A 12,592-nucleotide genomic window follows, 5' to 3' on the forward strand; every position below is an offset into this window, starting at 1 on the left:
CTTGCAATAATTGTATGAGCTTGAAATTATTTCAAAATAAAATATTAACAAGAATGCAGTCATAAATACTCTGTAGATACACGGAATGCAGTAGTTAAGAGCCTAAATTCTGGAGTCACGCAATCTGAATCTGAATCCCAACTCCACCACTTGATGGCTGTGTGACGTTAGCAAGCTACTTAACCTGGAAGCCTCAGTTTCTTCTTCAATAAAATGAGAACAATAAGAGGCCTCATTGGATGTTAAAAAGGTTAATACTTAACACACTTCATATAAAGCACACTGCCTGGCACATACTCAAATACTAGCTATTGTTATTAACAGTAACATCTGAAAAGATTCTGAGATGCTAACAACACAACAAAATGTTTCTTTAAAGACTAATGACCATAGTAAATTATGAGTAACAGTTCTAGGTTTTGTAGTTTCATGATGGAGAATTAATCCACATGGAAATGGCACATTTGCAGGTTGTCTAGCTTCTGAATAGGAACACATCTACTCTTCGCTCAGATCACTCAGCTGGTAACACTTTACCATGTCTGCCTTATTATCCCCCAACAGGCACAGACACAAATCAATTTTTTTTTTCTGAATAGGGAAAGCAGATGGAGGAACTAGTACAGACATATGAGGCAGAAATCACTGGGGCTTCCTGTGCTCACAAGCAGGGGGCCAGTTTGTCCTGCTACTTCCAGAGACCTGGAGTGGGAGCGAGACACAGGCTTGACAAGAAAAGATTGACAGTGTCTGTATTCAGACCACCCAATTCCTCCACCTTTAGGCACAAAACACTCACAGCCAGGCTACTGCCCAGGCAGTAAAACAAAAATTTCTACTGTGGAAAAATGAGTGCAGAGAAGACTTCTCAAATTTCATTTTATGAGCTACCTAGTGTTCTTTCAAAAATTCCCCTTCTTACATGACTTAGCCAGAATTGGTCTGTATTGCTTGTAACCAAAGAACACTAACCAATGTTCTTTTAGAATGGCAATTTGGTAGTCTCTTAAAAAAAAAAAAAGTTTTATTGAGATACAATTTATATACCATAAAGTTTACCATTTAAAGTCCACAATTCAACAGTTTCTAGTATGCACACAAAGTTGTGCAACCATCACTATAATTTAATTTTAGAACATTTTCATCATCCCCCAAAGAAACTTTGTACTCACTTGCAGTCATTCCACATTCCCTGTACTCACTCACCCAATCTCCTGTGCCCTTGTCTCCTTTCCCCCATCCTCAGCCCTAGAAAACCACCAATCTACTTTTTGGCCCCCTGTGTTTGCCTATTCTGTACATTATATATATATAATGAAGTCACATGATCTGTGATTGGCTTCTTTCACTTAGTATCATGTTTTTCAGGTTCATCCATGTTGCAGTATATAGCACAATTTCATTCCTTTTTATTGCTGAATAACATTCCATGTACGTATTTACCACATTTTGGTTATCCATTCAACACTTGACAGACATGTAGGTTGTTTTCACTTTTTGGCTGTTACAGGTAATGCTGCTATAACAAGTCATGTACAATTGTTGTACATACTGTCTTTTCATTTCTCTTGGGTAGACACCTAGAAATAGAATGGCTCAGTCATATGGTAACTTTATGGTTAAAATTTTGAGGGAGAGCCAAACAGTTCAGTGCTCTTTTTAAAATTCTACACACACACACACACACACACACACACACACACACACACACACAGTATAGCCTATGATCCAGCAATTAGTAGAATTACTTATTCCAGTAATCTATTCTACAGAAAAGATTTACAGAAAAGAGTGTTCACTACAGTACTGCCTATAATATCAAACAATTTTTATCCATGTAACTGTTCATAAAAAGGGAATCTTTAGATAATCACAGTATATCTATACAATGGATAGTATGCAACTATTAAAAAGAGCTTCTATTCATCTCTTAGCTCAGATATTATTACCTTCTGATACTCAAGGCCATGAGTGAGTTAAATAACTCTCCTACAGAATCTTGTCTGCAGCCAAAGGACTGATTATACTATATTAAAATTGGCTGTTTACATTACATTAGGCCAAAAATATTTCCTGAAGGCTTTGAAAGCTAAAAAGAAGGCTGGACAAACCTAGCAGAGTAGAAAAGAGGAAAATGTAGAGGACAGGCTTAATAGGCAGTGGGGAAGCCATGAGCAAAGGCCAGAGACCAAGAATAAAAGGGATTTGAAATGTTCAGTACTGGCAGAGCTTAAAATGTGCTGCAGGTGGTCCTGCTGACGAGGGTAGAGGGCAGGGACAGGCAGGGTGGAATGTTGAGAAATGAAGCTAGAGAAGTGGAGACTAGCTCATGAAAAGACACAAGGCCTGTAAGAGTTTAGACATCAACTTGATGTTGTCACTGAGGAGCTACTGAAGGGTGAGAAGAGAGCCCTGACCACTGGACTGGAAGAGGGAAAGAATGAGGCACCAGATGGTTACAAGGTGAGGGATGGTGAGAAGTGGCCTCAGGATCACATACAAGAAACTAGGAAGCAGAATTCACTGGATTTGGCAACTGGTTGTGGGAGACAACTGAGAAGAAGGAGTTACGATTAAAGCCCAGCTTAAAAATGTAAACAATAAACAGGAGCTCACCTAAGTAACAGTGTAGGGGCAGTCATCATGCTAACTTATCTATCAACAGGTTGGAGAAAGCCTGACAAGTAGATTAGAGGAAGAAAGGAAGGGAGAGGGGGGAAAGGGAAAAAGGACAGAAGGGGGGGGAAAAAAGAGAGGAAAGGCTAATTATCAAAAGAAGTGACTCTTTCACCCTTTTCTTTTTCCATCCTCAATCTGTGATTATGGAATAATTACAGTAGTTCTATATCACACTCAAATTCAGCTTTGAGTATCTGGTTCCAAAGAGAAAAAGCGTCATCATACTCTGAATGAATGAACAAGTATACTGTGAAGTGCGCAGGAGATGGGGAACCATCACCCTAGAGTGGCAATGAAATGGGGAACTATTCATGCAGTCATATTTTTTTTTTACATGTTAGCATTTTACCAAGACGAGTATATATATAAGACTTAACCATAATACAATTTAAAAAAAATTTTTTTAATATTTATTTTGAGACAGAGAGAGAGACAGAGTGTAAGCAGGAGTGGGGCAGAGAGAGAGGGAGACACAGAATCTGAAGCAGGCTCCAGGCTGTCAGCACAGAGCCCAATGCAGGGCTCAAACTCATGACCCGTGAGATCATGACCTGAGCTGAAGTCTGATGCTTAACCGACTGAGCCCCCCAGGCATCCCAACATAATACAATTTTTGTACAATGTGACCCTTAACAAAAACTACTTCATCTAGTACTCAAGTGAAAAAACATGGACCTGAGGAATATAAGTATCTAATACAAAATAAGCATGACTTACTCAGTTTACACTTTCCATTATTCTTCAAATAAGAATGTTCTAAAAGGGAGTGAATATTTCTCTTTACAACTTTCTGTTCTTCACCTTAATACCTATATCCTATAGGTTTTTAAATAATCCAATTAAATGTCAGTTCCTTGCTTGGGGCATAAAGGAACCAAGATTCTGACTATCCTGCAAGTCTTACAAAGCCATACTAAATTGTTATGCTGGGGAAGATAATTTAGCAATCAGTGAATCAATTTTCCTATACAACTTCCTCTGTCATTTCCAAGTTAGAAAAAAAAGAACTGACTCAATACTTCAAATAGCAACTGTAAGCAATTTAAATAATAGAAAGGGGCAAAGTGCTGCATTTTACTTCCTACAGCACTAAGCAAGTCTTAGCATAATCCCATGCACACACTAGATGCTCAATTGGTATTTGTTAAATGAGTTTATTTATGGTAATCAGTTAAGTGAAAACTCCAGGATGATAATGCTTTTTATCAAGATATACCTTTGATAAATTTGAAAATATACATAAATTACTTAAAAAAAAAACTTACCTGCTACTGTGAGCTTAGCTGTTCTGCTGACAATCGTTCCAAGGCTCTCAACAGTGGCCACACACTGATAATAACCTTCATCAGGTTTATTGTGTTTGGAATGCACCACATTGCTGATAAATAAAGACCCATCTGGGAGAAGCTGGCGTCGGTCATCAGATACTAAGTTTAAAAAAGTCCCATCTTTTTTCCATTCAATTTTTGGAGAAGGCTCAGAATATGCTGAACAGTTCAATATAACAGAAGAGCCTCTAACTGAGAGTGTATCCACTGGTTCTACCAGAAAGTAAAATGGAGTGAATGTTCGAACGCTGGATCCTATAAAAATAATGAAAAGAACAAAGTTAAGCAAAACTTTCTTCTTCTATTTCTGCAAGAAAATATAATTTGGACAAAAATTATTGTCGAATAATTATGCTGTTTGGATATGATACATAGTAACAGTCATTTCACCATGAGTGTCTAATAAAATTTCTTTTATGAGGAAATCAAAATTTGACCCATTTAGAAGATGAGAAAAAAAGACCCTGCCAGATGAGATAATCATTGTTAAATTACATGAATATTTAATAAAAGCTTTATTTCAAACCCTACAATGGGATTTATAAATATTTAAAATTATTGTATTCAAAGTGAACTTTTCTATGAAACATAAAGGAAGCATAAAATTGAAATGATTCTTTGTTAGTAATAAGGTATGTTTACTGGCTGTATTTCTTTCAAAATTCACCATACATATACTTTGTCCATTTTTCTAGTGGATCATTCATCCTATTGATTTGGCAATCTTTGGGTATTATCTATCATGTTTTGCAAATACTCCTTTTTCCATTTTGAATTTATTTTTATCATAAGAAAATAAATTTTAACTACATAGAAATAAATCTGTTATGCTTAAGAAGTTTTTATCCCAAGATTACAAAAAATTTCAGCTTTGTTTTGTGCTAGTACTCTTGTGGTTTCACTTAAAAAATTTCTGCTATAACCCTTAAATTCTCAGCCAAAGAAAGCTTTCCAAGTCCAAGCGTTACCTCTTTTTTTCAAGAAAAGTACTAACCAACTCCCTTGCAGTCAGATTACAATCAGTTGTAATCAGATTTCTTCATGTGAACAATTAGGGAAGTTTAGTTAAATAAATGAAACCAAGACTGTTTTTAAAATATATCTACACACCCCTTTATCTAAATTTATTTACATTGTAAATTTAAGGATGCAACTAGCTCTTTATTACATTATGAAACAATAGTTCTAACTAAATACGAAACACACTGGCAGAGGGAAGGGAATAATATTTGCTTGTTTTAAAATTTTCTGGGGCGGGGCGCCTGGGTGGCGCAGTCGGTTAAGCGTCCGACTTCAGCCAGGTCACGATCTCGCGGTCCGTGAGTTCGAGCCCCGCGTCGGGTCTGGGCTGATGGCTCGGAGCCTGGAGCCTGTTTCCCATTCTGTGTCTCCCTCTCTCTCTGCCCCTCCCCCGTTCATGCTCTGTCTCTCTCTGTCCCAAAAATAAATAAACGTTAAAATTTTCTGGGGCAACTGGGTGGCTCAGTTGGTTAAATGTCCGACTTCGGTTCAGGTCATGATCTTGCAGTCCGTGGGTTCGAGGCCCGCATCGGGCACTGTGCTGACAGCTCAGAGACGGGAGCCTGCTTCAGATTCTGTATCTCTCTCTCTGCCCCTCCCCTACTCATGCTTGCGCTCTCTCTCTCTCTCTCTCTCTCTCTCTCTTTCAACAATAAACATTAAAAAAATAAATAAAATAAAATAAGAAATAAAATAAAATAAAATAAAATAAAATAAAATAAAATAATTCTAACACTTACAATGCTAATCAAATTCCAAACAGACTAATCATCCTTCCCCAAAAGCCAGAGATGGGTCCCATCCCTATTTGATGGTTATGAAATTGATTCTTCAAGACTTAAAACTCTTGAAAATAACCTTGGGAATTTTTCAAAAGTAAGTGAGGTGATTTGCTTCTTATTACAGTAAAAAATGTTATATTGGTACTATAGCAAAATAAATAAAAATATCAACTCCAGGGCAGTACAAAATGACAGCTAAACTAAGAGAAATTACTCTTACACCATTCCTGTGTAACATTACATCTTATTATACCACCCAAATTAAACAATTCAGGAACTTAAGAGATAAATGTATTAGACTGGCAATCAAAATATGCAAATTAACAATTTTAAGAAATTATTAACAAACCAAATTTAATTTTAAAATTTGGACAAAGTTTCTGCCATTTAAAAAAGTAATAATTACATAAATGTAAATGTTTTACAGCTAAACACTCTATCATACTTTTGATTTTCTTTCATTTCAAAAGTCCGTATCAGCCACAGTGAACAAGAGTATATGTCTTCCAAGAGTTTTTAAATTATATGAAAGTTTACAAATGCCTTTGAAAATCAAGGCACTTCAAATTTTACAAATATGTACTCTACATTACTTAGAATACAGCATTACTTAAATACTTACATATATCCTCTTTGTATTTTATTCCCTCAGTAAACAGGCAGTGACCTAACATATTGTTCCTTCACTTAAAATCCCTCAAAGGCTTGCCACTGTCTTTTTCAAAAAGATCTAAATAAACTCCCTAGCTGGACTTCCATGTGACTGTATGACCTGGCCTCTGCCTACTCTCCAGCCGTCCCCCCGCACCACTGTCCCCTCACCCTGTAAGGCATGCTGCACTCCTGTCGGCCCCTGCAGCTCCTGCCCTCTTCACACAAGCCATTCCCACCACCACCCCTCCCCAATTAACTCCTAGTCCTCCTTCAGGCTCAGCTTCAATACTACTTTCTCAGAAATGCTGTCTGTCCCAGGTACCCAGACAAGATTAGTTTCATCCTGTCCCAAGCAGGCATGGCATACAGTACTCTACCTACACAGCACTTCAAATGTTCTTAATCTTTAAATATTTGTAATAACTTGTTTGTTCAGGCACAGAAGTTCCCAAATTTTCTTGGCTCCTGGTGCCTTTATTTTCTTAGTAATTTTTTTCATGAATTCCCTAGGCTAAAAGAAATACCTAACAGTTCTGCTTAGGAATTAGTTAGGTTCAAACAAATGAAGAAATATTCATGTCCTAACAAGTTAGTACCTTGCTGAAAAAATAATACACATACATTGAAAAATACTTCAACTTTTAATTAACCACAATTAGTTATTATGGGGTGTGTACACCTACTGGATACTGCACGTGTTCTCAAACCTTGAAATCAGATTGGATACTGCCATCCTCATTTCCTGCTCCACAGTGACTTTTGCATGGTACTTGGTTTTTATCCCAGCAACCACCAAAACCCAATTTCACAAACATCACAGCACTGAAATGAAGACAGCACAATCAAATGTTGAAACTGGGAACTCCTCTCACCTACGAGTCTGCACAGTGTCCAACAGATGTCGCTGTGTTTCCCTAGACAGCTTAAAATACGCCTGGGAGTTCTGTGAGGTACCTGGGGTATGTCGGGATATAGTTTGGGAACTAGAGGCTCACAATCTTTCTACATATCTTTATTCTCCATATTCATAATGTCGACTTACTACAATCGATGGTATCTACCTTTACCAGCTTCTAAAAATTTCCATTGCTTGAAGTATTTATTTCCATTCCAATACTAGCCATTAGTATCACTCTCTTTTATGATAAAACTTACTAATGAACTGGGTTTTGCAAACTTTGATGAGTCTCTAAAAAATTATATATAAGAGCAAAGAAAGCCAAGAAGAGCGAAAATAATTTAGAAAAACAAGGTAAAGGGACTGCACTCATCAATTTTCAGTATTTATTAAGCCACTATGGCTCCAGAGCAGGGATAAACAGAGCCACATAACAGGTTAGAGAGTCACAAAATAGAGCTATATATATATATATTTAGAAACTTAACATTCATTAGAGGTAGCATTTTATATCAAATGGGGAAAAAGATGAACTACTCAATGAATGTTACTAGGACAACTGGTGATCCACATGGGAGAAAACCAAACCTAACGTTAACATGGTTCTATGTATTAGACACTGCTCTAAACATTCTCTACAAACTAACTACTCATTTAACCCCCATGACTCTCCTATGAGATAGGTACTATTATTCTCATTTTAGAGGAGAAAACAGAAAGAGGAGAAGCACAGAAGCACAGAAATGTTACCTTGTCCAAGGTCACACAGGTTATAAATAACAAAACCAGAGCCTGTGATGTTAAACACACTACACTATAATGTCACTCATATACATATAGAAAAATACGTTCCAGGCCTATGAAAAAATTAGTGAGAATTTTAAGAAAACACAAGGATAACCCTCGAGTCAGATAACCTTTAAAAAATTTTTTTCATTGTTTATTTATTTTTGAGAGAGAGAGACAGAGCATGAGTAGGGGAGGGGCAGAGAGAGGGAGACACAGAATCCGAAGGAGGCTCCAGGCTTCGAGCTGTCGACACAGAGCCCGACGCGGGGCTCAAACTCACAAACTGTGAGATCATGACCTGAGCCGAAGTCAGACACTCAACCGGCTGAGTCACCCAGGCACCCCGAGTCAAGTAACTTTTTTTTTTTTTTAATTTTTTTTTTCAACATTTTTAAATTTATTTTTGGGACAGAGAGAGACAGAGCATGAACCAGGGAGGGGCAGAGAGAGAGGGAGACACAGAATCGGAAACAGGCTCCAGGCTCTGAGCCATCAGCCCAGAGCCTGACGCGGGGCTCGAACTCACGGACCGCGAGATCGTGACCTGGCTGAAGTCGGACGCTTAACCGACTGCGCCACCCAGGCGCCCCATGTAACTTTTTAAATCAAAACAGGAAACTTCAAAGCTAGAAAAGATAGATATGCTTCAATTCATTGCATTTATTTTTTTCTATTTTTTAAATTTTGTTGAGAGAGAGAGAGAGAGAGAGCGAGAGCGAGCGAGCGCTCATGTATGTGGGAGAGAGGGAGAGGGAGAAAGAAAGAATCTTAAGCAGGCTCCACGCTCAGCATGAAGCCCAACGTGGGGCTTGATCCCACAACCCTGGGATCATGATCTGAGCCAAAATCAAGAGTCGGATGCTCAACCAACTGAGCCACCCAGGAACCCCGCATTTAAATTAAAAAAAAAATTATGGTAAAATATCATAACAAAGCAAAATACGACAAGGCTGGGAGGAAATATATCATATGTAACATAAAGAATTTAAAAAGTCACACCACTCAATAGAAAAGTGGAGGCTGTGTTCCAATGAAACTTTATAAAAACAGGCAGCAGGATGGATTTGATCCAGTAACTATAGTTTACTGACTCCTGCCTTAGAATATTTAGCCAGCAAAAAAATAAGTTAGCTATGTTTTAGCTGATCTGGAGTGAATTCTGTGAAAAGGGAACAATACGGACAAGTACAAATAACGAAATGTCATGTGCATATGACTGTATGAGCACTGAGAAAGTAGGAAAGTGTATCAGGTTATTACTGTGAGAAGAAGGATGGAAGGACATGGAGGGGTGGGTAGATAAAAATCCTCAAGCACCTAGAAAATAATTTCATGACAAAAATCAGCTGGTGTGTATAATCCCTTTATAAATATTATTACGTGTATGTGGCAGTTCTGTATGTTCACGCTTGTGTGAATACATAAAGGGATACATCTTTTAAAAACTAGTCATTAAAATGCAGATTATCTCAGGATGGTGAGATTTCAGTTAACTTTTAATTTTTTCTTTCACCTTTGCGACTGCATGAATATTTTACATAAAACATAGTACTGCTGAAGCAGAAAAAAAAGCTATTTTCATTTTTACATGTAGTCTGCACAGGAAGGGGACAATATGAAAAGTGTGGGGCATATTTACATACTGACATTCAAAACTGTCAAAATATATTAATAAAAAATACTCAAGTTCAAAATGTGTATAGTATGACATAAAATATAAATATATACATAAAATATAAATATTAAAATATACGTAAGATATAAAAATATATATACACATATGTGTGTAAGCATATATTTAAATGTAAATAATGTAGGAGAAAGGCTAGAAGAATAAGCACTGAACAGTATAACAGTGTTTTCTCCTGCGGAAAGTACTTGATTCAACTACTGACAGAGAGCATACAGGGGGAAGGCTTTTTACTCCACGGATTTCTGCATTGCTTACTTCTTAAAATATAAACAAATGCTTTTCCATTCTTCTTGTCATCTTTTTATTTTTTAATAACAAAATAACTTCTTGGTGGTGGTGGTAAACAGTACTTTGCTAGCAACCTAATTTTTTTTTTTTTCTTAAGATCTATCACGGTTTCTCTAACCACTTTTCCTTTGTCACAGTTAGAAGAGTTATCAGACACTAACTCCTTGGCTGATTCTGTATAAAAACTGGCCTATACTTCCCACCAGGGTCCTAATTCCCTATCCACTTAAGTTTGCTTAATTTGAGTTTACTATGACCACAGTCACTATACATTATTCTGAAACAGGCTTAATGATCCTGTCTTATCTCTTCTACACTCCCAGGTCTCTGCAAATTTCTCACATTTTAATGGAATAGCTCTCACTTCTTGATAGACTATTCCTCACTTTTTGATAAAATATTTCACACTTCTTGATAGAATTCCATCTTATGAAAGGAAAATATCCACAGGGAACTTATTTCAGTTGTACTTCCCCAACCCCCAAATATCAACAAATCATACACTCACGGCACACCGGCGTGGACAATAATTCTAAATTTTATCATGCCCGGAGTAAAAAAATAACATACAATATTTGAATACCAGCAGAAAAAAATGCCTTATCATCCACAGAAGTTCTAAGTTTGACAGCAGCAGAAATGCAGGATGGAAAGGTAAGCCTTTTTTACACACCTACCAATGCAAGTATCCTGTATAATTGTTATTTATACTATGAAAATTATGTCTTCATTATAAACTAAGGAGACTAATGTCAAAGGGACTTCATACTTTACTCCTTAATAACATTACTTCTGACCACCCTATCTTATCCAGTCTGTAAATCCTACATTTCATCCTTCCTGACTCTTTAGTGTCCACTAAACACCATATAGTTCAGGCTTTCCTGCTTCAAGTTCAATTTATAATCAGAAAGTATAAAAATTAGGAAGTAAAACAATACTCCATTCAAAGGACTCAACAAAATAATACATTCACGTTGTTGATTAAGAACAAGCAATACTTGGGGCACTTGGGTGGCTCAGTCGGTTAAGCGTCTGGCTCTTGATTTCAGCTCAGGTCATGATCCCATGGTTGGTGAGTCTGTGTCCTGTGTCAGGCTCTGCACTGTCAGCACGGAGCCTACTTGGGATTCTCTCTCCCCCTCTCTCTCTGCCCCTCCCCTGCTTGCGCATACTAATAAATAAACCATTTTTTAAAATGTCCAAGAACAAGCAATACTTCAGAGTTCAATGTCTTCCACCCTGTTTTGCTACATAACAATTAGTGCTCCCAGCTCCAGAGCTCATCCCCTGTCTGCCCTGAACAGCCAGTTCTTCCAAAGACTCAATTACAGAACATGCAGAACTCTTCTCCTGGGATTTCAAGTAAGGCAAGTGGTTAGTTGTTAATATTACATATGGCCGGTCCTACTTTCCTGATAAACATATGCTTTGAAGAACTTTGATGGTACTGGTTAAAACATTAAAAACAGTGGATGTCAACTTCTAAGCGAAGCTGAATCTGAAATTCTTTTTCAGGCTACTACTATCCTAAAAGGGAAATTCAACTGGATTATTCTCATTTGTAGCATCTACTTTCCAAACTATTCCCCCAAAACAAAATATATCTGGATTTGTTTATTCAAGAAACATCTGTTATAATAAGAGTGCTTTCCATTTCTTTATTATTCAGCCACTCCCCTCTCCCCACCAAAAAAAAACAGCCATGGTGGAAAACTCTTTTGTAAAATGAAGTCAAGCAGACATGACTTTGAATTCTAGCTCTGCTGTTCTACTTAATTTCTCTGTGTCTGACATTCTCTTATAAAACAGGAAAAAGAATGCCATGCCCTCCTTGCATGAAAGTCTCCATGAAGACAGGTATAAAGCACCGACCTCATTGCCTGGCAGGTAACAAGTCCTCAATAAAAAGTTAACTATTCAATTAAGGAGAGCACTCATGCTGAGTATTAGGGGATGAATCACTAGATTCTACACCCGTAACTAATATTACACTGAATGTTAACTAAAATTTACATTAAAATTTGGAAGAAAAACAGGAAAAAAAGTTCAACAGTCCAAAAACCTAACAGTATTTTCTCCCAAACTGCTAACATCTAGCACCTTAGTTTTCACCAATCACATTTTACAAAGTGCCATGCATAACATGGACTTTATTTTTTCATTTGAACCACATTTTGACAATTACAATTACATATAAAATAATATTAAGTGATCTTAAAATTCAAGTCTGATCATCTTTCTCCTCTGCCTAATTTTTAAACCACTACTCCTCTATTACAGTGAATGTAAAACGTAAATTCATCACCACGGCATGCAAAAAGGGCCTCAGATCTAGTCCCTGCCTCTCTGCAACCTAATCTCACATCGTGCTCCCACTAACTCAATAAGCTCCAGTCCCATTATTCAATTTCTTGAACAAGCCATGTTCTTTCCCCTTTGAAAGTCTTTGCATTTGCTG

The 12,592-nt window shown here is 37.2% G+C and overlaps 1 protein-coding gene across 5 annotated transcripts in view; it reads right to left on the bottom strand.

The window, feature by feature from the left end:
• Positions 1 to 12,592, bottom strand: part of NEO1 (neogenin 1) — a 241,941-nt gene that overhangs the window by 168,098 nt on the left and 61,251 nt on the right. For all 5 annotated transcript variants that reach the window (XM_047863477.1, XM_047863474.1, XM_047863473.1 and 2 more), the window contains exon 2: positions 3,945 to 4,262. In XM_047863477.1, coding sequence (XP_047719433.1) covers positions 3,945 to 4,262 — 318 coding nt within the window. The remainder of the gene's footprint in view (positions 1 to 3,944; positions 4,263 to 12,592) is intronic.

Source organism: Prionailurus viverrinus, chromosome B3, assembly GCF_022837055.1.
Source record: "Prionailurus viverrinus isolate Anna chromosome B3, UM_Priviv_1.0, whole genome shotgun sequence".
Taxonomy (NCBI): domain Eukaryota; kingdom Metazoa; phylum Chordata; class Mammalia; order Carnivora; family Felidae; genus Prionailurus; species Prionailurus viverrinus.